The following is a 27,718-nucleotide window of genomic DNA, read 5'->3' as shown; positions in this document are numbered from 1 at the left end:
ATGTCTTTATTATCATGTTGTTGCTCGTATATTTTATCACTGACATTATTTATGCTTAGAGTTTACATGAGGCTTTAGGAAAGGCAATAATTATAATTTTTCTAAACAGTGTGAATGGCCTTTCTGGGCTTGACCTGCTCCTTCCCTGACATGATATCTGCTACTTCAGATCAGTCACTTACTATAAATAATGAATTCTTATTGGTGAGATATTAGAGAAATTTTCAAACCGTAGCTCTTTCTGGGTATTCTGTGTCTGTCTGGTGATACACTGTCCTTCCTGTTTGCTAAACACTGACATGACAGTGACCTGGAGTTGGTGGGCTCTAGTAGGAAAGATGGATACCCGAGGGCCTTCCTGCCTCCTGTGCTGTGTATAAAATCCACCTCCTACTTGCCCACAGTCCCAGCCTGCAGGTACTCCACCCTAAGACATGCTTTGCAGATTTTGTTAATTCAGTGAATCTATATTACAGTATATAATTTGAAAGTATATAATGGAGATTTTGTGTGTGTGTGTGTGTGTGTGTGTGTGTGTGTGTGTGTGTGTGTGGCTTCATCAGGTTATAACTGTACCCTTGATCATTTGTTGAAGAGACAGACATTTTCTTTTCTATTTTTGAATTGAGTTCAAATAAATGAAGAAAGCCACACTAGCATGTAAATTCTCAGTAAATGGTTGCATGTGCCAACAGTGAAAGCCAACTCATTTTACATTAGGACATCTTAAAAGGCCCATTAGTATGTAAGTATATGCATAGGGATGTATGTCTACATCTACTAATAGAATATAGCAGTGTTTTCCTGCGGTCATGTATGCGTTACAAGATAATGTAAATGAGGCTTATTGAAATTAGTAATGTTATACGTTATATGTTGCTCTATACCATTATACACCTCATTTTGTTAGTATTTTGTGTAAAATTCTGCAAGTTCATACAAACTGTATGTATATGCTTGACACTAAAACATAGGCAGAGCATCCTTGAGCCATGGTGTTTTAAAATTCAAAACTTCTGAGCACTCTGGTTCACAAGTGAAAAATAATAGAACACATTCCTAGACACAGAGTTATTTAAAATACTGTCTCAAGTTATATTTAGTTTCTCTATATAATTATATAAAACATAGTTGAGTTTTGTGTTTATACTGCGCTCTGCCCCTAAGATATTCATTATAAATATGAAAATAGTCCCAGATTTAGAGAAGAAAACCTGGAAAGGCTTCTGGTCCGACGCACTTCAATGGGCTCTCAGCCTGTATTCACTCGTGCAGGCAGGGTGTTCATGCTCTGTAGGACGGTAACACCACTGAGTGGTGGTGCGCTCTCCCTCCATCTCTGCATATAGAACAGCTCTCCCTTTAATGTTCTCTCTTAAAATCGTGCTTTGTATCTGCACAGGGAGAAAGTCGTGTCTTTCAACTGTGAAATACAGTGTGTTGGCTTCATCTTGGGGTGACTTTGAGCTAGTTCCCTTTATAACATCCAGAAGAATGCTGAGGGTGTGTTAACTCGGAGTATGAGTCATCCTAACGCGTATTATTTTTAAAATATGAGCCCTTTAATATGCTTTCTTCCAGAAAACAAATCAGTGTCATTTTGAATCACCATAAATAACCTCTCTATCCTGATTTGGAAAACATAAACGTACTTGAAAATAAGAATTTAAAGCTGTTGTATAAATTATTTAGATTAGGTTTTCCATTTTACAGCCTTTAATCTCTAGAAAATTTTCACTCATTGAACAAATTTTTATTATATGAAAAATCCATGCTGACTATGACAGAATCTTTGTACTAAAGAACTTTCCAGGCTAGTAGGATAGATGGGCTACAGAATAGCATTGTGTCAATACTATAGTTGTTAAGTGTTAGCTTTACTCAGAGATCTTTCTTTGTAAGCTATGATGATCAGAGAGAACTTACCTAGGTAGATGACAGTTACATCATATCTTCTTAATCTGAAAGCCATGTGTGGCGGTAGTCCTCTGGAATACTAGTACTTAGGAGGTGGAGGCAGGAGGCTTGCTGTGAGTTCAAAAACAGCCTTGACTCTGTAGCAAGACTATGCTCAAAACAAAACAAAGTAAGGAGCATTATAATCAGTACAGGGTGGTGGTGCCACTAGATCCCAGCACTCCAGAGGCTGAGGCAGGAAAACCTCTGGTTCAAAGTGATCCTGGGTTAGACCCCTGCCTCATACTCCTATTCTCAGATACAGACACATGTAAAATTTTTGAAAGTGTTTTATCAAAAAGGCATTCCTGATGAATTCTTACGTATTTATTAGAACGGGTTAATGGTGATGCTAACTAGTTTAAAAGGAAGGCAGTAGTCAGTGGTGGTTCTCATCCTACTGAGAAGTCCACCAGATGAACAGTGCAGCGGTTTGAGAACAGCAGCAGGAAGACGTGGCATGCACTTCAGGTGCCTCAGCTAAGACCAAGTGCTTGCTTATGTTGGAAGTAAAAAGTGAAACCAGAGAAATAACTGGCTTGTTCTTTAATTCACTAAGACTTCAGAAGTGGGCGTCCTTGGAGTATGTGAGATACTTGGTGCAGTGGGAGAAAGGATTCATTCTATTTAGTCAAAATGTCAGACTGCCAACAAAGGGAGGAAATATGGAATAGAAGACGAGAGAGTCAGATCTGTGTAAGTGATCTTTCATACTAGCAAATAGGTGATTCCGTAAGGTAGAATGGCAGTTACAGGAGCGGGCGAAGAAGACACAGAGCCAAGCCAGCCCAGTAGAATGAACTGGGCAGTGAAGGCAAGCGATGTTACTGTTTTTGCAAATACCTAGTGAACCCAAGCAAACAGGTGTTCTTCTAAAGTGACTTTAGAGCACTCTGTCCATGGTGCTTTGAGGCACCTGGTCTGAGATGTTAACTTCAGTCTGACAGTTACAGTTGGTCATTTGGTTCTTCTTTTGTGTGGATCCTGTCTGACTGTTTCATAGAAATAATAGTTTGTGTTTATATGGTATATTTACAATTCCAGAACTTTCTACTTCAATGAGAGTTCCTTTGCACATATTATATTCATGTATGTGTATGTATTTATGTTGTATTTATATCATTCAGTTTTTTATTTCATTGCTTGGAAGAACATTTTAAAGGCTCTCCCAGCCCCAATGTTAGAGATTGAACACAGGGTCTTGTACATGCTGGGAATGCATACTGCCACAGGCTATATCCATGACCTCTGAAAATCCTTTAAAATTTGGGGATAGGTGGGGACCAACAGGAATGGAGAAGAGAAGAGGAGAGGGAAAGGACCAGCTGGAGTTGAGAAGGGGAGAGGAAGGGGACCAGTGAGAGTGAAGAAGGGATGAGGATGGGGGCATGGCAGCCAAGAGACTGGATCAAAGTGCATTATACACATGTGTGAAAATGCCATAGTGAGACCCATTATTTTGCACAATTAATATACACTATAGAAATGCAAATCTTTGGAATGAGTGTGTTAATGTTCTTGTTTTAACAAAGGGTGAAGCCTGAGTACAACCTTATTAAGTCGCTTTCCCTTGCATGTTTTTGTCTATTAAGAAGTGAAGGGGCTGGAGATTGAGACCAGGGTGGGTCTTTTGATGCTCGCCAGGCATTTAGGCTTTTAGCCGCACCCCAATCTTTTTTTAAAAATTGTTTTTCAAAAATTATCTATGGTAAAGCAATGAAGAATGTCTGTTTAAACTTACTGTGAATACTTTAGAAACTGCATAATATATAAGAATGGATTCTTGGAGGTGGTGAGTGGGTTGCTGCTTTCTAACACTGGGAACTCCTCCTGTCTTGTGCAGTCCTTTAGAAATACCATGCTGCAAGGCTGTGAGTAATTTAGGCTGCTTACATAGTTGAGTTTATCTGTTCTGTATGATTTAGTGTCTGCTCTAGGTGCATTTGATTTAAAATGAGTTGGTTTAAATTTGATTTTAAATTATTAGTCAAGAAAATACCATTTGCTCATTTTGCCTATAAAAGTACATTTTTAAATTTAATCTGAACACTTATTCTCAAATATAGCTTCATCATTTGGTATGTTGAAATGTAATAGTTTATATAAAAAATTCAACTTAATTTTGTAGTTATGTCAGAAGACAAATTATTTGGTTTGTGTACAAGAGCCGTCTGAAACAGCTACTGCTAAAGTCGTCTCTTGCTCATAATTGGCCCAGAGTCCAGAGACAGGCATTTTGAAAGAAATGTAGTCAGCATGTAGATTGGAATCTAAATAAGTTTGTGAAATTTTAAATATTACATTAGGCAGCTAAATTTTTGTTTCCTTGTTACTGGTTGACTGTGATTTCCAATCAGTAACTCAGGGATATTATAGAGCTACATATTGGATACCCAATATTCCATCTCTACTCTTTTCCAAAATTCCCCAAAGCAGGGACATGGCCCAGATAGTGCTATGCCTGCTGCACAGGAATGAGGAACTAAGTTCACATCTTCAGCACCCACATAAAAAATCAGGCAGTGGTGGCCTGTGCCTTTAGCCCTGAGGGGATCCCTGCAGCTCATTGGCCAGCCAGTTAAGCAAACTAGTGAGCTCTGAGCTCAGAGACAAGCAGAGACTCACACATGTACAGGCTACAAGTGAGTACATCTCCACGGGGAGCATGGCACCCCCAACAGAGTGCATAACACATCCAGGTGAGGGGACCGAAAGACCTATCTACTTGAAATTACAGGTTGGTATCATGTTCTGATAGGATACTTCCGTTTCTTCTCCAATCAAGTGTCAAAGGTTTTACTGTGAATAACTGTTAACGTTTTAGACTTTGCCAAGAGGCAAAATCGAGGGTATAGTATAGACACACCATACAAGAGAGAAAGCTGGGAATGGCAGCACACAGCTACACACCTAGCACTCAGGAAGCTGAGAGTAGGTGATCTGTAAATTCAAGGCCAGCATGAGCTAATAGACTGTGTCGCCGGAAACTAAAAATGAGAGAGAGAAGGAGAGAAACGGCCACAGCCATTCTTGATAAAAATCCAACATGGAACTTGTAATCTTAGTACCAAGAGACTGAGATGGGAGGATTGCCTTGTGTTTGAGCACCACCTTGACTAAATAGTTTCAGGCTTGCCTAGTGAGTGAGTTCCAGTCAGGCAGTGGTGCATGCGTTTAATCCCAGCACATAGGAGGCAGAGGCAGAAGAATAGTTCAAAGCCAGCCTGGTCTGTAGAGCAAGTTCCAGTACAGCCAAGGCTACACTGAGAAACGAGAGAGAGAGAGAGAGAGAGAGAGAGATTGATTGATTGAGTCCCTGCATTAAAAAATGAAAAAAAATTCAATATGAAATCGTAGTGGTTGTATACGGTATGGGGAGCTTATATAATGTTTGTAAAAGTAAAAGTAATAATGATTTTTTTAAAGAAAATTATTTGCAAAGGTCCATCTGAGAAAGATTATTAGTTTGTGATTTATATGAGGGCAGAAGGCAGAAGACTGACTTGAGCTGAGTTCCTTAATCTGTTGACCTTGTTTAGATAAGCTACCATGATTCTTTCAGTTTTCATCTTGAACAAAAAACAGTGTTCTGGTTTTATAGTCTTTAGGCTCCGATTTAATTTTTATTTATTGTTTGTTTTGGTGAAAGAATGAGTTGTTCTTTGTTATTCTTATGGATGTCTGGTTTATGAAAGCATGCTGACTTTCTAAATAGTTTGTAATGGACCAAGAGTATATATTACCAAGGTTGAATAGTATAGTTATTAACTATTTTGTGTATTTATTATATGTAATATGAAATTAATAATTACTTTCAATATGAAGCTGTTACTGTTTCAAATCATCCCACATTCTTTGGGGAGGGACTTATGCAGAAGGGAGGGAGAGGAAGCAGCTAAGGGTGTTTCATACAATGCTAGTATTTTCAGTTGTAAAAATGGTGTTTATTTCTGCCCCTGAAGCATTTCCAAGACTTTAAGATGAGTGTCACTTCTACAGTTCCTCCATTAACCTGCAGACCCACAATCTACTTTCAGCTGATTTTCATTGCTGTTGCTTTTTATTTTTCCAGGATTTCTATGTATGATTTATTCCCCAATATTGAGACCATACATACTGCATATGGCAACCTTATTCCTAATTTAGATTATACACAGCTTGCAATTAATGGTCCTCCCACATGAGACTTGTATCCACAGTGGCATTCACTGAGGTGTCTGTCTGATGGTGTGATGTTTCAGGATTGGAGTATTTGGTGTTTCTTGGTTTGTTGTAATTTCATATTTTCACCTAAGTTTAGTCTGTTCCCCTTTTATTTTTGTGTCCTTCCTTTCTGTGTTCTCCCCACCTCTCTGCTTCACCTTTCTTTTAGCAAAGATGAGGATTTCTACCTTCAACATACATTGTTGGTCTTGTCTTCTGTTTTTGTTAGGAGGGACAGCAGTGTGATAAAAGAGGAAATCAAAGCCTTTCTTGCCAATCGGAGGATTTCCCAAGCAGTTGTTGCACAGGTAACAGGTAAGAGCCGGAGAGCCCTTTATTCTAGAATCATGTCTCGTCTCTGCCATCTGTGCAGGTGTTGGACTATCGCTTACATTTCCGTGCTGCAGCCCTGTCGGCTTGGGCATGGTGACGGAAGCCTGGGACTTAAACCAGTGTCTCTGATAGCACGGACTGCTCCAGTCATTTTTTTTTTTTAAAAAAAAAAAAAAACAAAAAAACAAAAAAAAACTTGTGTTGGTAAATTTTGTAACATCAATAATAAGAAAAAAAATTCCCTATTTTATAATTGAAACAGGGATGTCGTTTCCTCTTGATTATGATAGCGCCTGTGACACATGCACACCAGCTGCTGTCTGTGTCTTTATTTTTAAAAGCTTTGCAGTCCTTTCAGTTAAATCTAGGACTTTACCAGTAAAAAGTGACTCATGAGGAAAACGCAAGTCTTTGTTTTCCTTTTTTGTTTTGGGGGTTTGTTGTTGGGACTTTGGTTTTGTTGTTGTTTGTTGTTTTTTTGTCTTTTCTTGAGACAGGGTGGCATGCATGCAATTGAAGCTGGCCTCAAACTCACTCTGTGGCTAATAATGACCTCTTGCGGCTGGAATATATGCACGCCCCCATCCCCTACTGAAAACTGTGTCTTTTGAACGACCTTTTCTGTATGTGAAAGCTTTCCTCACACCCCTCTTGACAAGATGAGAGTCACCATTGTCTTTTCGTTGTTGTTGTTTCTCTCCCATCCCATTCTCCACCCAACCCAGACCCCCGCCCCGACATGTGGTGTATATGTATCATTTTGGAACTCTTGAATCTGGGTGTAGGTATGCCATCACTGTTGGTGTGTGCCCGTCCTTAGTTATAAAGTCCTAAAGGAACCAGAAGTTCTTCTAATACATTTACATTTGCTGTGTTATTATACTTTCTGCACTGACAGTGCAAGAATTACCATCACCACCCCTTTTTGCTCATAGTTGCAAACTTATGCCTTGGGGCATCTTAAGTCCTTGCCTCAGTTTTCCTACTTTGTGGTTACAGGTTGGCGTCTGAGCTTCTCCAGCTCTGGTGTTCCTTCTGTGGTGGAAACGCTGGTACATACTGAAGTAAATATTCTTAAGAGGTTGTTCCTGCTTAGTAATTGATTTAAAAATGTAACTTCAGAGTTAAAAGTATTAAATTTCATTCCCTGTACCTATGTCAGCCAACCCTTTATGATATGTATACATACATGCAAGTGTATATATTTTACCAGTAATATTCTTTTATAAACAATGTCTTTATACTGGTAAAAAGACTTTTAAACATGTCCTCTATTTAGAAGTCTTAATGGTAAAGAAAGGTGTGTGAATTTAATTATTTAAGTCTTCAGGTATTTGCCAGTGGGATGTATAAGATAAATTATTAATCTTTATCTTAAAAAACTAAGTTACAGTGCTTAACATACCATAAGGGCAAGTCGTGCGGGTGTTACTGAAACTCGTGATGTGGTAGTTTATGCCATGATGGGGATCTTGTCTTTTTGTCCTTTACTTTAACTTCTAGGAGTATAAACAATATATGTCCTAGTTTGCAAACCTGGGTGCGTGGGGAGCAAGACGAATTTGTAATATGATAGAATCACAAGGTTGTTTTTGTTCAGAAGAGAATATTTCTGAGTATTGAATATATTGAATCTTGAATTATCTTAGGCATGAGTGTGTGTATCTGTGTGTGTGTAGGACAGAAGACAGCTTGAGTAAATCAGTTCTCTCCTTCTACTATGTGAATCCTGGGATCAAACTCACCTTGCCAGGCTTTATGACAAATTCCCTTGCCTTCTGAGCCAGCCCTTGTCTTGGACTTGTGAAATAGTGGCTTTGGATGAGTGTCCAACATAGTTGCAAATCATAAAAAGATACCTTTAAAGGTATCTTCCTGGGCTGGAGAGATGGCTCAGAGGGTAAGAGCATTGCCTGCTCTTCCAAAAATCCCGAGTTCAATTCCCAGCAACCATATGGTGGCTCACAACCATCTATAATGAGGTCTGGTGTCCTCTTCTGGTCTGCAGGCATACATGGAAGGAATGCTGTATACATAATAAATAAATAAATATTTTTTTTAAAAAAAATAAAGGTATCTTCCTTATGCCACTCATGGTGGCATATCCAAAAGCATTGTCTCATAATGAGTTAAACACAGTATATAAAATATTTCCATTTTAGAAAGGGAAACTGAAAGATGTTTTACATCTTGCTATTCAAAATACAGTCCAGGAAATAGCAGTTTTGGCATTAGCTGAAAACTTGTTAGACGTGTAGGAATACACGATGGCACCTCTAAATCTGCTGAAGTGGATTTTACACTTCAGCCAGATCCCCTTCCTTTAACCACCATAATGATGGGATATTGTTAAAAATGTCTTCCCCATTTCAGCTTCACCTCAAAGAGGTTTTCCTCTTTGTTTTTGTTCCAAAGGATTGGGTTCACATTTCTGTGAACCTACCTTTGGCCCTTCATTGTCTAAAACAAGAAATTTAAAAAAAGAAAGAAAGAAAACCACAAAAGCATTTATTTTTGTATGTGTTCCTGCATGAGTGTCGCAGTGTATGTGTTGAGGTGAGAGTTTCTTTATTCTTCTACCATGTGTGTTCCAGAGATTGAACTCAGGTCATAAGCCTTGGCATCAAGCACCTTTATCCATGGAGCCATTCTGCCAGTCCAGGAAATTCTTATAATGCAACCCCTACATCCATTTTTATTACTATTTTCTATTATGTGTATTCACACAGCTGAATTTAACAACTTGTAGTTTTGAGAGTCCTGCTCATTTGCATGCTCCCAAATTCTTGGTTTACCAGAAGACCTTTACCTCCTCAGCATAGCTCTATCCGTTCCTACTAACCGCACCTCATTCTCTTAGGGTGGCATTTTGACATTCTGACATTGGTTTAATCCTCACCTGAGTGATGCAGTTTCTTCGGAGGGTCTGTCACTGACCTTTTACCTGGAACAATTCACATCTACCTTGACACCTGATAGATCTAGCTGAAGCACCAAGGAGCTGGTTGTGTTTAGCACAAACCATACATCGAAAGGTACACTGAGGCACTGTTTCAGGGATGATTGCTTGCTAAACAGTCCCATGCATTTTTGTGGGTAAGAAAGTTGCAGTACTTTTTTTTTTTTGCTATTTTATTTTAATCTACAAAACAGGAGAATGAGGAAATTAATAAGCAGGCTAATCTACTTTTTATCTATTGACTAACTCACTGAGTTGTGGTTCTCATGTATTATGAATTAATCACATTTGTGTCCCGGCCTGACCAGCCAGGAAGCTAACAGAAACAGCACTTCTCATGTCTGGGAAGAACAATGAGTTAGTGAAGCCCTTATGATTGGCCCACTGGGGGAGGGTGAGCCTGGTTTAGGAAGCCTTCCCATCCCTGGAATATCTGGCTATTACCTAGATATGTTTTTCTGTTCTATAGCAGATTTTCTGAAAGTCATTTGAGTTCAACTCTAATATGTGAAATCAACCTTAAGATAAAAATCAGAGCGGATGGTGCCTAACAACAGAAAATGCTAAATAAAAAAGTATAGCAAGGTGCAAAATTCCAACACATGTGCTGTTCCAGAAGTAAATGCAGAGGCTGCTTTTTATAGATTTGGAGGGCTTCTATAATAAGATAAACAAGAAGTGCAGGGGTGGGGTCTGTATAAATAATATCCTGCTGATAGGAGAAATGACAGTGTAAACAGGATATAATAACAGTGCCTGCCGAATTCCCAGCATGTTATTTGTAGATTCCGTCACAGTCGCAGCTGCTCCCACCATGGGTGGATTTTTACCTCTGCAAGAGGTCGGCCAAGATTCTAGCTTCTCCCTAACAATGATAGGGTGGTGAGCATAGCCTTGGCTTTAGTAATAAACACTTGCATTTTATATTCACTGTCAGTAAAATGTTTTCTTAGGCTGTTTAAGAATTTCTAAAACAAACAAAAAAATTTAATGACCTCTGGGAAAAATTGGGCACACACAGAATAAATGAGTAAATATACAAAGGTTGATGGGTATTATCAGCCAAAGAAATACACTAATTGGTGTCATGTCTTCTGGGAAAAAAAATGAATACATGGGAGAAGAAAAAAGTTAGCATCTCTGAATTTTAAGAACTTTATTATAATTGTGTTGAATTGTTGGGGTAAGTAGACACCGAGTTTGTTCTTTCTGTAGTTTAATCATCTCACAGCCTCCTTTTCCTTACTTATAAGATGTGGGACTTTGACTCCATAATTGTTCTCTTAGTCGTTGTAACAAAATGTCATAAACGGGGTCGTATACAAACATGGAAATGTATTTCTCATAGTTCTGGGGTCCAGGAAACCCTGAGCTAAGGCAGTTTCCATACCTAGGGACTGCCTCCTTATCTGACTCATACACTACTCGTTCTTGCTGGGTCTTCTCGTGGTGGTAGGGGTGAAGGTTGCTAATCCTGTTCATGAAGGTCTGCCCACGTGTCTTGGTCCTCCAAAGGCCCCTACATGTGAGCATCACCTTAAAGGCAAGAATCTCAATAAAAGGCTTGAGGTGGGCACAGACATCCACACTATAGTGGCTCCACTTTTCCCTACTTGTCTAGTTCTATCTGCTCTTAAACTTCAAGGACTTTTGACACTCGTATCTACTTAGATCTAGCAATTTCACTTCCAGCCACAATCAAACCACTTCCCTTGTTATATATCTCTAAAGTGAAGAATGAAAATATTATATACGAGTCAAATATTTTACATTTGCAAAAAACTTGTATTGCTTCTTTTAAATTACAGAACTTTAGACCAGGTGTTATAAACCAACTAAGATATCAGCTTACATTTTTAAAACTAAACTTTATTCTCTAGAGGAGTTTTTAGTTCACAACAAGATTGAACAGAAAGTTGAGAGACTTCCAAAATACATTCTGGTCCACCACGCGTACCTAGTCTTTCCTCCACTGTCACCGCCCACAGTGTCCCATTGGTTGTAGTCAGTGAACCTATGCTGATATGTCATATGCTAGGAACTAGCACCCCTAGCTGACAGTAGGCCCCCTCTTGGTATTGTATATGCCATTGGGGTTTTGACAGAGGTCAACAATGTATGCCCACAATTAAAATACCACACAGGATGATATCACAGCCCTCAAGGTTATCTGTGCCCTGCCTGTCTGTTCTTTGCTCTCCTGAAGTGCTGTAATCATGCATCTCTGCCACACGGTCTTGTCATTGGAGTCAAGTCTTGATAGCATCCTCCTGGGTTCTTTAGTGACTAGCCGCATTTAAGGTTCCTCTGTGTCACTTCATAGCTCAAGCACTCATTTTCTTCTGCTGATGAGTAATATCTGGTTGTCTGGATACCACGCCTTATCAGTTTCCTACTAGTGAATGTATTACTTTGAAATCTTGTCAGTTATGAATAAAGTTGTTATTAAGAAGTAGAATTTATATCTAAATTAGAATAGCCGTGTTTCTAGAGCCTAAATCAGACGATGGAATTGTTATAATAGTCAGAAATAATTCATTTGCTCATCTGACAAGACTTTATCAGAATTTCACTGACTTTAAGTAGATATCCAGTTTGAAAGCTGTCTGTTATCTGTCTACACAAGCAGGCTTTGAGGTGGGAGATAATGACTGTCTCCAAATTAAATGTTTGGAGCTGTAGTTTCTCTATCCAGAGGCTTTCTCACTCGTTCTGAGCAGCCTCTCTCTACAGTGTTCTAAGTGTTTTGTGTCATGTATTAGGGGCTTTCTCTTGTTTTACAGCTCTTGGAGACTGATTTTTATTCCATCTTCCTCTTCAAATTCTGGATAAGCTATTTGCTTGTAAAACCAGCACGTGTGGGCACACCATTTTCCTGCATGAAAGAAACCCGCCTCTGACGTGCGATGCCCGTATTTTCTTACTCTGGTGGTGGCTGTTTTAAACTGCCCTGTGTAGTCACTGCAGTGTATGTATTCCTCTGGGCTTCCGTAGTGTCAAGCGCAGTGTGGAGGGTTGCACGTTTCCATGCCGAAGTTAGGTTGATTGCCAATCTTATAGTGAGAACCATATTCCCTATTTGAACTTAAGTCAGAAACCACATTAAACTGCTTCACATGCCCATTAGACTTGCCGGAGACTGCCGAAGGTGATACACCTGTGCCTTCCAGGGCGCACTCTGCAGTTCTCATTTCTGTTTCTCTCATCACCTAAGATTGAAAAGTCAACTAACAAACAAACCTGTACATAAAGTGTATGTCCCTTTGTGAGATAAATAATTTCTTGCCAGAATATAATTTTACTTTTTCTTACCATTAAGTAATAGTGAATTGAGGTGGTGGGGTGAGAGCAATGACAGCTTCCTGAGCAGAGGCTCTCGTTCCTCAAGCCTAATGACTTTGAGATCCGTTCGTGGAGCTCACTTGGTGGAAGGGAGAACTCCTGAAAGTTGTCCTCAGACTGCCACATGCATGCTATGGTATGCACCTCACATACACAAAAGGTAAATAAGTAGAACACTGTATTTTTTTCTTTAAAGCTAGGTATGGGGACTGGAGAGACAGCTCAGCGGTTAAGAGCACTGAGGAGCAGGGTTTAATTCCCAGAACCCACGTGGCAGTTCACAGCTGTCTATAACTCTAGTTCCAAGAGAACTGACACCCTCACACGGACATGAGTACAGGCAAAACAGCAGTGCACATTTAGAAAAGAAGAAGAAAGAAACAACAGAAGAAACCTAAGCCTGGTGACATGTGACTATAATCCCAGCACTAAGAAGATAGAGGCCATGTAGTATCATGAATTCAGAATTATCCTTGGTCGAACTCAAGATTAGCCTGAATTATGTGAGGTCAGGCCCTAAACAAACAATAAATACTTAAAAAACAAAACAGGAATAAATGTCCGAAGGGGGATGCCAATGTCCTAGGAAGAGAATCAGGAGGCACCTCCTGTGAGATGGTAGTTCACCCAAGGCTCAGGTGTACCCGTGTGACTGTCTCTAGGTCTCCCTGGCAGATGTGTGGATAGTGTCCTGCTTTTGAGCATGTTCACTTAAAGGGCCTATCCCAGATAATATTACCAAAGAATTGCCGCTGTTTTTTATGAGGAACTTAGAAGCCAATGTTTTTGATTCTGTATTTAAAAAGCAGGAAGAGTCTTGCTATGTCATCCTGGCTTGCTTGGAATTCACTATGTAGCTCATTGTGTCTCAAACCTCACATCCTCCCGCCTTAACCCTTTAAATGCTGTGACTTTATAGGCATGTGCTACCATGGTCTTTTTTTTTGGTGGGCGGGGGGGATTTATCTGTGTAAGAGCCCTGGCTGCCCTGGAACCCACTGTGTAGACCATTCTGGCTTGAACTCACAGAGATCCATCCGCCTGCCTCTGCTTTCCAAGTGCTGGGATTAGAGGCACGTGTCGTCACCACCTGTCTATAATAAATCTATTCTCATGTCTTTATTTGTTTGTTTGTTTGAAGTAAGACAATTTTTATTTTAATGTTTTGAGTTTGCATCCTTTTAAAAACTCTTATTTTCTATTTGTTTTCTTTTGACAGTTTTTAACAGAAAGATTGCCTTTTACTCCCAATCTCTTCCTCTGCTTAGATGACTTTTGAAGGCTGTTCGACCAGTTTCCTTTGATTTTCCCAGCAGATAGAATGTCTTTGAAATATTTGTGTGTGTGATAATCTTAAGACTAATATCTCTTAATCCTTGTTGATCTGTGTGTTGAGTCTCTGGTTTGGCCTTATCATTAGGCAAGTGACGGCCGTGAGTTCTAGAGACAGTTGTTCTGCTTGGTAGCAATATGCACCTTCCAGGCCAAACCTCTTTTTAAGAGTCCTTATTTTTAGCTGTAACTGATGTGACACTTACCAAGTGCTGGATGCTGTGCTAACTGCTTTATATAATTGAGAAACAGGTGTGAAGTTCCACAGTTACAGATGAGAAAACCAAGGCAAGGAGGTGGCTGGCTGACCCATCAGGTAGCTTCTTGTTGGCTGTAGTCAGGGTTCCTAAGCTTAGGCCGATCAATGCAGGCAGGATGTGTGTGGTCTGAGGCCAAGGATGAAACTGCAGCTGTGTGGGGCCTGGGTTCAAAATAGCTTCATATAGTTTATCACCTGCTTTCCAGAGAGTGACTTGTCCCATACCCAGTAAGGAGGTGAATCAGGATTTTGAATCCAGACTCTGCTTAGTTCTGACCAGCATCTATTGCCCACTTATCTTTCTCCAGATTGACTTTATGGAGCTAGGCTACTCAAAACCAAATATGTTGATCACAGTTTTATAGTCCTAAACTGTATAACATGAACTTAGAGAAAAAATAAATTAAAAAATAAATCTAACCCCCGCCCCCTTTTGATGGCAGTTGGAGCAGCACTGCTCTCACGAATTGAGTTGGGAGTAGTTGGTAGTTTGTTTTTTCCTTAAAATTTTGTTCACTTTGTTTTGATTATAGACCTGGTTGACATACCATTATCCACACACTTTCCTTAGGACTCTTTTTTATCTCTGCAGACATAAGCCCCACCTCACTCATGCTTTAATAATTGAGTCATCTTTTTCTTGGTCAGTGTATCTGACTGAAGGTATTTACAACTTAAGTTTCCATCAAGTCCTGCCTTGGTTCCTTCATTACAAAAGTTTGTATATGTTGGGTTCTTTGTTTCTAATCATCTCTAAGTATTTTATAATTTCCTTATGGTTTCTTCCTTGACTTACTGGTTAGGAAAGTGTTGTTTAATTTCCATATGTTATTAAATTTCTTAAGTTTTTCCTTCTGTTTTCTCATTGAACTCAGGATTTTGTGCATATTAGGCATGCACTCCAGCACTGTTCCTTATTCCAGATTTCATGGCGTTTGGAGAACATACCTGTTTATTCCTTCTGGAAATAGTGTCATTCCCTTCTGGATACTGTCACATGCATGCTCCCCCTGTAGTTTGAGGACTGAGAGATATGTCCTTCCCTAAAGGAAAGTTAAAGTCACCTTGGTAAACATTTGAGAGCGATGTGTTTTCTTCACATGTTGGGTAGAATGTTAGGCTTTGCTTTCTGCTTATGCGTTGTTTCCTTATTGCTCTTTAATTATTTTACTTCTGGAAAGTGGGATTATTGGTATCACCATTTATTAGCCTTACCCGGTTCTCCCTTCAGGTCTCATCAGTTTTTTGAAGTTCTGTTTTGTGTATATGCTTTTAGTTATATCTTATGCATTGACTGTGTGTTTGTGTTCAAGGCAGTCTCACTATGTAACTCAAGGCTTACTTGGAACATTTGACTGTCCTGTCTCGACATCTAAAGTTCAGGATTATGGGCGTGTACTACATGCCCAGCTCTGTAAATTCTCTCAGCATTGAGGATGCTTTTCTTTTTTTTTTATAGTATCAAGATTTACATTACAGTTTGTTTTGTCTGGTGGTGGCTGCTTTCTACATGATCTGCCTTTTCCAATCTTGCTTCCGATTTATTTGTCTTTGAATATGAAACCTGTTTCTTACAGACAGCATATAGTTGAACATATATTTATTCTTCTCTCATACAGTACATCCAACTGCAGCTTCCCTTTCTTCCACTCTTCCTATTGCCCCCCCCACCTCCCCTTTCCCCGAGATATACTCTCCACCCCACCCCACCCCAGAAAAAGGCAGGCCTCCCAGTGATATCAACCAAACATGACACAGCAAGATACAATGAGACCAGGCATAAACCCTCCCATCAAGGCTGGGCGAGGCAACCCACTGTAGGCAGAGACTGATTATTTGTTTCCCAGCTGCCCAAATAATCACACAGAAACTATATTAATTGCAACACTGTTTGGCCTGTTAGCTCAAGATTCTTATTACTAATGCTTATATCTTAAATTAATCCATCTTTATTAATCTGTGTATTGCCATGAGGCTGTGGCCTACCAGTAAGGTTCTGGCGGTGGTGTCTTTCTCCTTCAGCAGCTACATAGTGTCTCTTTGACTTTTTCTTCTCAATCTCTGTCTCTGTCTCTGTCTCTGTCTCTCTCTCTCTCTCTCTGTTCTGATTTCCCACCTGGCTTTGCTCTGCTAAGCCATTGGCCCAAAGAGCTTTATTCACCAACCAATAAAAGCAACTCATATACAGAAGGACATCTCACATCAACCCACTAGAAGGAAAAGAGTCCAAGAGCAGGTAAAAGCTTCAGAGAAACCCCCACTCCAACCATAAGGAGTTTCTCCAAAATACCAAGGCAACAACTATAACATATATGTCGAGGCCCTAGCGTAGACCTATGCAGACTCCAAAATTGCCACTTCAGTCTCTGTGTGACCACATGAGCTCTGCTTAGTTGATTACATGGGTAGTATTCTCCTAGTGTCCTTAACTCCTATGGCTCCCTCTCTTCTATAGGGTTCTTTGAGCTCTGAAAGGACCCAATGGAGACCTTCAACCTGGGCATGCTTTCCTTCTTTCCCTTTCTCGCTTTATCGATTTCATTTATCTAGCTAGCTAGCTAGCTAGCTAGCTATTTATTTATTGTTTTTGTCAGTCTTATTTGGTTCTACCCTAGGTCTCTGGGCTCTATAACCTCTAGTTTTGGGTCATCCAGACAATGTTGGGCATGGCTCCTTCTCTTGTCACTGGCCTCAAATTAGACTAGTCATTGGTTGGCCCCTTCCACAAGTTCTGCTCCTGCACACCTTTCAGGAAGGACAGACTATAAGTAGAAAGTTGTGTGACTGGGTTGGTGTTCCAGTTCTACCACTGGAGCTTTGCCTGGTCACAGAAAATGGACACACAGTTCAGGCTCCATATTCTCCATTATTGGGAGTCCCCACTAAGGACGCCTTTGTGTATTCTAGGGAGTTTCCACTGTGCTAAGTTTCCACATCGTTCCCCAAATGTCCTCTAATTCTAGTTGTCTCTCCCTTTACTCTCTCTCTCTCCACCCAACACCCCAACTTGATCCCTCCTAGTTTACAGCCCTATCTGCCCCAGTTCACCCCCCAAATCTATTGTATTTTCCCTTCTCAGGGAGATTCATGCATCTCCCCTGTACACCTCCTTGTTTCTTAGTCTTTCTGAATTTGTGGATTGTAACATGATTATTAATTACTTAACAGCTATTATGCACTTATAAGTGAGTACATAACAGCACTATGGATGATTTTTTTCTGGTTCCATCCATTTGCCTGCAAATTTCATGCTGTCATTTTTTAGCTGCTAAGTAATACTCCAGTGTGTAAATGTATTACGTTCCTTTATCCTTTGTTTGGTTTTGGGACATCTAGGTTGTTTCTAGTTTCTGGCTATTATGAATAAAGCCACTTGTAAACAAAGTCGAGCAAGTGTACTTTGGGGTATAGCTGGGTCTTGAGGTAGGTTGATTCTCAATTTTCTGAGGAACTGCCATATTGATTTCCAAAGTGGCTGTCCAAGTTTGCATTTCCACCAGCAATGGAGGAGTGTTCCCCTTGCTCCATATTATCTCACCAGCATGAACTGTCACTTGTGTTACTGATTTTAGCCATTCTGACAGGTATAAAACGGAACCTCAAAATTTGCATTTCCCTGCTGGGTGGTACTGACATCCTCCTTATTCCCAGCACTCTGGAGGCAGAGGCTGATGGATCTTTGTGAGTTCAAGGGCAGCCAAGATTACACAGAGAAACCCTGTCTTAAAATCCAAGACAAAACAAAACAACACACACACACACACACACACACACACACACACGCACGCACGCACGCACGCACAAACCCAATAACAAACAAACAAAACCTTAATTCAAATTTGCATTTCCCTGATAGCTAAGAATGTTAAACATTTAAGTGTTTCTCAGCCATTTGAGATTCCCCTGTTGAGAATTCTGTTTAGATCTATACCCCACTTTTAAATTAGATTGCTTGATTTGTTGATGTCTAGTTTCTTGAGTTCTTTATATATTTTTGATATTACCCTTCTATTGAGTGTGGTGTTGGTGAAAATCTTTTTCCATTTTTGTAGGCTACCATTTTGTCCTGTTGACTGTGTCCTTTGCTTTACATAAGCTTTTCAGTTTCATGAGGTACCATTTATTAATTATTGATCTTAGTGCCTGCATTATTGGTGTTTATAATGTTGACTCCTGTGTCAACGTGTTCAAGGCTATTCCCTGCTTTCTATTCTGTAAGTTTCAGTGTATCTGGTTTTATGTTGAGGTCTTTGATCCACTTGGACTTTAGCTTTATTCAGGGTGAAAAAAATACAGATTTAATTATAGCTCTGCAGGATAGTTTGAAATCAAGATGATGATATGTTCAGAAGTTCTGTTATTGTTCAGGGTTGTTTTAGCTAATCTGTTTTTGTTTTGTTTTGTTTTGCTTTGTTTTGCTATATGAAGTTAAGTATTATCCTTTCGAGGTCTGTAAAGAATTGTGTTGGAATTTTGATGGGGATTGTGTTGAATCTATAGATTGCTTTTGGTAGGGTGGCCATTTTTACTTTGTTAATCCTACCAATCCATGAGCATGGGAGATATACATCTTCTGATATCTTCTTCCATTTCTTTCTTCAACAACTTGAAGGTTTTTATCATACATGTATTTCTCTTGCTTGGTTAATGTTACCCCAAGATATCTTATTTTATTTATGGCCATTATAAAGGGTGTTGTTTCCCTGATTTCTTTCTCAGTCTATTTGTTACTTGTATATAGGAGGGCTGCTGATTAATTTGAGTTCATCTTCTATCCACCCACTTCGCCAATATAGCTGTTTATATGTTCCCTGGTTGAGTTTTTGGGGTCACTTATGTATACTATCATATCATCTGTAAATAACAATATTTTGACTTCTTCCTTTCCAATTTGTATCGCCTTGGTCTCCTTCAGTTGTCTTATTGTTCTAGTGAGAACTTTAAACACTATATTGAATAAATAGGAAGAGAGTAGACAGCCTTGTCTTGTTCCTGAATTTAATGGAATTGCTTTGATATTTTTCTCTCCATTTAATTTGATATTGGCTATTGACTTGCTGTAAATTGCCTTTATTATGTTTAGGTATATTCCATGTATTCCTAATCTCTCCAAAACTTTTATCATAAAAGGGGTGTTGGGATTTTGTCAAAGGCTTTTTTGAGCATCTAATGAAATCATATGTTTCCTTTCAGTTTTTTTTTTAATGGTAGATTACATTGACCGGTTTTTCTATGTTGGCTCTTCTTGTATCTCTTGGATGAATCCTACTTGGTCATGGTCGATGATCTTTTTGATTTGTTCTAGGATTCAATTTGCAAGTATTTTGTTGAGTATTTTTGCATCTGTGTTCATAAGGGAAATTGATTATCTTTCTTTGTTGATTTTTTTTTATGGTTTGGGTATCAGGGTGACTGGGCCTTTAAATGAATTTAGCCATGTTCCTTCTGTTTCTGTTTTGTGAAATAATTTGGGGAGTATTGATATTAGCTCTTCTTTGAAAGTCTGATAGAATTCTGCACAGAAAGCATCTGGCCCTAGGCTTTTTTTTGGGGGGGGGAGGTGGAAGACTTTTAATGGCTGCTTCTATTTCCTTAGGGACTATAAGTCTATTAAGTTGTTTAAGTTGTTTATCTGATCTTCGTTTCACTTTGGTAAGTAGTATCTATTGAGAAAATTATCCAGTTATTTTAGATTTTTTTCAATTTTGTGTAGAATAGGTTTTAAAGTATGACCTAATTATACTTTGGATCTCCTAGGTATCTGCCATTATATCACCCCCTTTTGTTTCAGATTTTGTTAATTTTAATATTCTCTCTGTGACTTTTAGTTAGTTTGGGTAAGAGTTTGTCTAACTTACTGATTTTTTTCCCTCAAAGAACTAACTCTTTGTTTTTTTGATTGTTTTTATTGTTCTCTTTATTTCTACTTTATTGATTTCAGTTTTCCTTTTGATTATTTCCTGCCATCTACTCCTCTTGGGTGTGTTTGCTTCTTTCTGTTCTAGAACTTTCAGATGTACTCTTAAATTGCTAGCATGAGATCTCTCCAATTATTTTATATAGGCATTTAGTACTATGAACTTTCTTCTTAGCACTGGTTTTATTGTATCCCCTAAGTTTGGATATGTTGTGTATTCGTTTTCATTCAATTTTAGAAAGTCTTTAATTTTTTTTAATTTCTGCTTTGACTCAGTTTTCATTCAGTAGAGAGGTATTCAGTTTCCATGAGATTGTAGGCTTTTTGTTGTTTCTGTTGTTGTTGGAACCCTACTGTAGTCTGTGGTGGTCTGGCAGGCGCAGAGAGTTATGTCAGTTGTATCTGTTGAGACTTGCTTTGTGACCGGGTGTGTGGTCAGTTTTGTAGAAAGTTCCATGAAGTGCTGAGAAGAAGGATATTCTTTTGTATTTGGGAGAAAAGTTCTGTAGATATCTGTTGGTGAGAGCCAGGTATTCAAGTCTCCCACTATCAATGTATGACTTAAGCTTTAGTGGTGTTTCTTTTACAAATAGAGGCACCCTTGCTTTTGGGGCGTAGATGTTGAGAATTGAATGTGATCTTTGTGGATTTTTCCTTTGATAGTATGAAATGTCCTTCCCCTTCTATTTTAATTGATTTTGGTTTGAAGTCTTTTTTTTTTTTTTTTTTTAGATAGTAGAATAGCTATACCAGCTTGCTTCTTAGGTTCATTTGCTTTTAAAGTCTTTTTCCAACCCTTTACTCTAAGGTGATGTCATCTTTGATGTTAAGGTGTTTTTGTATGCAGCAGAAGGATGGATCCTGTTTTCACATCCACTCCGTTATTCTATATCTTTTTATTGGGGAACTAAGTCCATTGATATTGAGAGATAACAATGACCGATGGTTATTAATTCCTGTTATTTTAGTGGTGGTGGGGGTGGGTGGGTGGGTGGGTGGGTGTGCGTTCCTTTTTTTTGGTTTTGGTGGTATGCAGTTACTTATTTCCTTTATTTTCATGAATGTAGTTGACCTCCTTGGGTTGGACTTTTCCTTCCAGTACCTTCTCTAGGACTGGCTTTGTAGATAGATACTATTTAAATTTGACTTTATCATGGAATATAAAGTTTTATCCACCTATGGTGGTTGAAAATTTTACTGGTTATAGTCGTCTCGGCTGGCATCTCTGGTCTCTTAAAATCTGCAGGAAAGGCCCTCCTGACTTTTAGAGTCTCCATTGAGAAGCTGGTGTGATTCTAATAGGTCTAACTTCTTATGTTACTTGCTCCTTTTCTCCTTATAACTTTTAATATTCTTTCTTTGTTTTGTATATTTCGTGTTTTGATTATTATGTGATGAGGGAGGGGACCTTCTTTTCTGGTCCAATCTAGTTGGTGTTCTGTAAGTTTCTTATACCTTTATAGACATCTCCTTCTCTAAGTTAGGGAAATTTTCTTGTATGATTTTGTTGAAAATATTTTCTGGGTCTTTGAACTGGGTTTCTTCTCTTTCTTCTATTCCTTTTAATCTTAGGTTTGATCTTTTCATAGTATCTCAGATTACCTCAATGCTTTGTGTCAAGAATGTTTTAGATTTACCATTTTCTTTGATTGATGTATCTGTTTCTTCTATCATTTCTTCAGTGCCTGAGATTCTCTCTTCTGTCTCCTGTATTCTGTTGGTGAAGCTTGCCTCTGTAGTTCCTGTTGGTTTATCTAGATTTTTTATTTCCAGGATTCCCTTAATTTGTGTTTTCCTTTTTGCTTCTATTTCCATTTTTAGTCTTAAACAGTTTTTTTACATTTCCTTCAACTATTTTTTCTTGCCTTTTTGTTTTTGTTTTCTGAGACAGGGTTTCTTTGTGTAGCCTTGTCCTAGAACTCACTCTGTGGACTAGGCTGACCTCAAACTCACAGAGGTCCACCTGCCTCTGTCTCTTAAGTGCTGGGATTAAAGGCGCGTGCCACCACCCCTAGGCTTTTTCTTGGTTTTCTTTAACAGATTTATTCATTTCCTTTTAAGGGCTTCTATCATCTTTATAACGTTTTAAGGTCCTTTTTGTGTGTGTCAGCTTTGTTGGACTGTTCAGGGCTTGCTGTGGTAAGAAAGCTGGACTCTGGTGGTGACATATTGCCTTGGTCTTGTTGATTTTGTTCTTACTGGTATTTAGGCATCTGGGTTTGGAGTGATTATAGGTCGAGGTGCTGATTTCTGAGTTTGTCTTTGTTGAATAGGTGTTTTGTTCCTTGGTTTCTGTTTCCTCACTGATCTTATGGTCAGTGTGGCCTGTAATTGAGTGGGGGTCTCCACCCAAATTGGGGTCTGGTACATGGCTACAAGAAGGGGTTCAGGGATTAAGGTAAGGTTGGTTGGGCACTGAGAGAATGGGAGAGGTCTACAGGCAGGTGACATACCTGGAGTTCTGGTGGCCAGTATGGCCTCTGGTTGAGTAGACCATACTTGAATATATAGTGGTTTTTATCTGTTCTGCTGGCTTCTGTCTTCTTTTAGAGTATTTAATTCATTAAGATTTAATGTAATTTAATGATAGACAAGATTTGTATCTATCCTGTTCTCTGTACATCTTATGCCGTTTAGTTCCTTTTTTATTGCTTCTTCTTTTTGTTAAGTGAATATTTTCTAGTGTGTAAGTTTAAATCCCTTGTTATTTGTTACATAGTTTGAGTTATTCTGTTGGCAGTCGCACTAAAGATCACCATTGGTGTATTAATCTATAATAATCTAGTCCAGATAAATGTCAGCCTAATTTCAGTACAACTTTGCTCTTACATAGCTTCATTTTCTTCTTGCTTTGTGCCATTGTTGTCATACACATTGTATACTAATTAATACATGTGTTCATTAACTTAAATATGTAACTAGTGCGTTACATTTTTCTTTTCAATAAAGTTAGGACTAAAAATGCTTTTGTCTTTCTGTTTCTGGATGCAGTTTTCTTTCTCATCTGTGTTTGCTTGCTGTCACTTGCTCCATCACAGCAGCAGCAGGAGGGCATAACGAAGCGATGCCACTCACCTCCTAGTGACTAGGAAGCAGGAGACCACAGGATTGGGGACATACACCCTTCCAGTGTGTGCTCTTAGAGACCTTATTCCTCCAAGTAGGCCTCACCTCTCAAAAGCCTCCGCTGGGGACATTTTTAGATGCTCCCGTAGCACCATTACTTTCTCTGTCTTCAGTGTATCCACATTCCTGTCTAATGTCCTTTCTTTATACCCCAGTATGTTCTTTGTATATTCCTTTGTATATTCCTTTCAGGAGAGTACTGTCACATTACTTTTGTCCCTCAGGCAGTGTCCTTAAGTCTCCTTCCATGGCTTCTCTGAGAAGCCCACTTTTAGCCCTAGTGAGCTTGCTTTCTACATATTTTTTTTTATTTCCATCTTTTTATCCTTGATTTTGAAACATTTTTATTACAGTTTTGTTTATTTTATATGCATGGGTGGAGGCACATGAGTGCCATGGGCCATGGGTAGAGATCAGAAGGCAACTTGTGGGAATTGGTTCTCTCCTTCCAGCATGTGGATCCCATGGATTGAACTCAGGATGCTGGCCTTGGAGGTACCTTTATGTGCTGAGACATCTCACTAGCCTTCTTTTGAGGTCTGAGAGATTTATGGTATTCGTAGGTGTGGATTTTTTGTTAACGTACTTGAAGATCTCTGGGCACCTCTAAAATGTTAAGGTTTTTTTTATCCAGTTTTCAGTGATTTTAGTCATTATTTTCTCAGTGTTCTTTATTAACTTTTTAATAATCCTAAGAGTCTCTGTGTACTGGGCATGTGTCTGTCTGTGCAGCTTTGCTCCAGAGTGCTCGTTCCCATCTCCTGTGCCCCATAATGTCATCTCAGTTGACCTTTGCAGTGCTGAGACGATCACCTCCGCTACTTCCTGTTTGCTGTGGAACCTTGCCAGTGAACTTTTCATTTATACTTTTGAACTCCAGAATTTCTGTCTGGTTCTTCCATATAATTATTGTCTCTCTTGATAGGTTTTGTAGGGTAAGACATTTTTCGCATCTTTTCCTGTTGTTCTTTTGACCTTTAGTTCTCTTCATATATTTAAAACCGTTGGTATAAATCTTTGTGAAATGAGTCCATTGTCTCAGTTTCTGTATGGACACTTTTTTTCTGTTGTTGAATTGTGTTTTGTTACGTTGTGTTGTTGTTTGGTTTTTGATTGATTGGAGACAGTGTCTCGCACTGTAGCCTCGGTTGGCTTTGAACACTTGGTAATCTTTTTGCCACTGCCTCCTGGGTGTTGGGATTACGGCATGAGTCACCATGGCCAGCTTCTGTGTCACTTTTTATTGACAATGGGTTTGTTTGTTTGTTTGGTTTGTTCTGTTTTTAAGACTTACTTACTTCTATTGTGTGTGTGAGTGGTATGTGGCTGGTGCCTGTGGAGGCTAGAAGAGTTCAAGATGATTGTGAGCTGCCTTGTAGGTGTTAAGAACCAAACTTGCACAGTAGGCCTTCGATAATTTACACAGCTTTGAAAAGGGTGGCTTTGAGAATTGTGGTCAGTGCTTTTGTAGAAGCTGTCTTGCTTTCTTTGCTTTCACAGAGGCTTGGCATAGTAGAGATTCTTGCTATACTATTTTCACTGACTTTACTTGAACAGATCCTAAAGGAACAGTGACTCAAATTTTATCCCTGTAACAATGTCCTCCAAGTATGAAACTGGGGAACAGACACTCAAGCCGATAAGGCCTGGCTAATACAGCACCAATCAGCTTGTACTGGTAAGAACTCTGTGGAGAGATTGTGGCCACCGAGACTTAAGGTGAAATTTTTAAATTGAGTGGAACATGGAATCAAGAAGAAATCTGTATTTTCATCCCACCATGATCACACACACATTTCTCAAAATTCATTGTATACATAGGAATTTGTTCTTTGTAGAATATACTACAGTTTATAACAGACATACAGGGCTTTAGAATTGAAAGACTGGGAGATGAGAAAAATCTGAAATCTAGTTAAACCTGAGTAAGCAACAGTGGGAAGTCTGGGTCATGACAGAATGAACACGCTGACTGCAGATCAGAAGTTGGTGTGAAGGTCACAGAGCCAAAGTGTTTGTCTTAATCATTTATTGCTGCATAAACCTTTATCCCAGAATTTATTACCATCTTGAGACATAAGCCTTTAGTATTCCAGACAGCAATATAGGTCAGAAATACAGGAGCCACTTAGCCAGGTTATTTAAGCTTAAGCGTAAAAATTGAATCTGACACCCTCTTCTAGCTTCCATGGGCACCAAGCACACTTGTGGGTACACATCATTCATACACACAATAGAAATAAATAAGTCTTTTTTTAAAAATTGTCATTAAAAAGTGACCCCGAAGCTGGTCATGGTGACTCATGCCCCAATCCCAGCACTCAGAAGGCAGAGACAGAAAGATTCAAAGCCAACCACGGCTACAGAGTGAGAAACTTTCTCCAAACAATCGGAATCCAAACAACAAAAGATAATACAACTGAAAGAAGTCCATACAAAACATAGCTAGAGGGCTTATGAGATTGCTGTCACCTGGGTTACGTGAGGCTTAGACGTATAGTGTAGAAGATGGAGAAAATTCCAAGACATGGGACAAAGGTAAGTCACGTAATATGTGTAGCTTCGTAAACTACATGCTCTTTAAAACTACACATATGCATAAGTTTATGTTACATGTATTGAGAAAGTCGTATGCATTCATACCAAATAAACAAGGATGACTCTAAGGTAGAAAGTAAGAAAGTGGTAGGAAAGAGCTGTTTTCCTCTGTGTGTTCAACTTGAATTTTTATAGAGAATCATGTTTTGCTTAGAAATTGAATCGGGAGCTTGATAGTGACACTCACTTATATAATCGGAAGATTATTTGTGTGGGACAGGCTTGAGACACATAGTAACTTCCAGGCAAGCCTGGGCTATCTAATGAGACTCTGACTCAAATATAACAAAATATGTTTAAACATCTGATTTCATTGTGAAAGTGAATTGGAGAAACGGTAGCAGTTCTGCAGTAGAGAACTGCTGAGAGATGTGTAGTGGTCTGATTTAAGAGGAACATTCATGAGGATTTTACATTTTGTGGTTCTGGGCTGACTTATTCATGTCATCAGGTATTTCAGTTGTCCAGGTTAAGATTCCAAAATGCAGGAATGATGACTCGAAGGAGGAGATATGGCAAAAATTTAAGAGTTCGGGAAGAGAGTAGGTAAAACTGAGCTGTCTCATACAGGAAGACAAGCAGATGAGTGGTGTGGAGAATGAGTTAGGCTACTATGTCGATCTATGAGAAGTTCTCATTGAGGGTGACTAGCTGGTGGTTTTCAAGAACAGGCTGTGCCCCGAGAGTCTCTTGCATTTACATTTTAAGTCATTATTGTTGGTAGTTATGATGGTCAAAGGCAGAAAGAAGCTTAAATATGGAATCCCAGGGGCACTAATATGTAGGGAGCTAACATAGCACCTGGAGTTAAAGAGAGGCTCTTCTCTGGAGGAGCTGCATCCCTCATTCCAAGGATGATGATATGAATGGCCAGTAGTGTCATATTCCATAAATTTGGCAGGACACGAAACATGGAATGGTAGGGTCCAGCATTAAGATTTAGAAGACTAAGTTATGGTTGAGAGCCCCCTAGTGGAAGGAAGTGGGTGTTTAAGCACTTGGAAGCCCCCAATACAGCTGAAGTTCAGAATGTGAATGGGGCCTCAAGACTGTTTCCACCTCCTTTTATAATGTATGTAAGTTATATGTAAATTTGTCTTTACTTCTGCCCCACCAGAGGTAGAAAAGAGGATTTTGAAGAGCTGAAACTTTTACAGAGATTTTCTTCTACAGCAGGGAAGGGAGTGTCAGGGAATTTTTCTCCCAAGGGAAGTAGCAGAGCTGACAGGCAGTGAAGAGAAGCTGCTGGGACCTGAATGCCAAGTCCACCAAGCTTTCAAACCAGCCCTTGAGAAAAATCATTTCCAAGTGTGACCTTTGCTGTTTAGCTATCTGTTTGGCAGTGCCCCTTCTGGAAATGGCTGACTGTACTTTATTTCCTGCATTGTTGTCTGAGTCTGAGGTGTGTCAAGAGGACACTTGTATCACTTGCCCCTCCCTTTGTTTTTATTAAATTCATAATTACAAAGAGAGAAACTTGTGTGACATGCTTCTAAGTCGGTCACATGAATTGTAGACAAAGGGCAAAAGTGACCTTTTTATAAGTCTTCATTCACTTTAATTACAGTATTTCTAAAAGAATCAACAAGAAGCTATAATATTCAGTGTCAAATTCCAGAAATTGCAACTTTTATAGAAAGATTAAGGAAGCTGTAGACGTAGAAATGTAGGAAAGTTTACAATTTTAGATTTG

At 39.1% G+C, this 27,718-nt stretch overlaps 1 protein-coding gene across 18 annotated transcripts in view; it reads left to right on the top strand.

The window, feature by feature from the left end:
* The window catches only part of Hmbox1 (homeobox containing 1), a 156,125-nt gene that overhangs the window by 52,450 nt on the left and 75,957 nt on the right, over positions 1–27,718 (top strand). For all 18 annotated transcript variants that reach the window (XR_007229382.3, XM_085698649.2, XM_048421809.3 and 15 more), the window contains exon 4: positions 6,389–6,474. Coding sequence is in view for 17 of the 18 variants with exons in the window: in XM_085698649.2 (XP_085554775.1) it covers positions 6,389–6,474 (86 nt within the window). In the remaining variant the exon portion in view is untranslated. The remainder of the gene's footprint in view (positions 1–6,388; positions 6,475–27,718) is intronic.

Source organism: Myodes glareolus, chromosome 12 (genome assembly GCF_982192425.1).
Source record: "Myodes glareolus chromosome 12, mMyoGla1.1, whole genome shotgun sequence".
Lineage (NCBI taxonomy): Eukaryota > Metazoa > Chordata > Mammalia > Rodentia > Cricetidae > Myodes > Myodes glareolus.
This window is presented reverse-complemented; position numbering and strand designations above follow the sequence as displayed.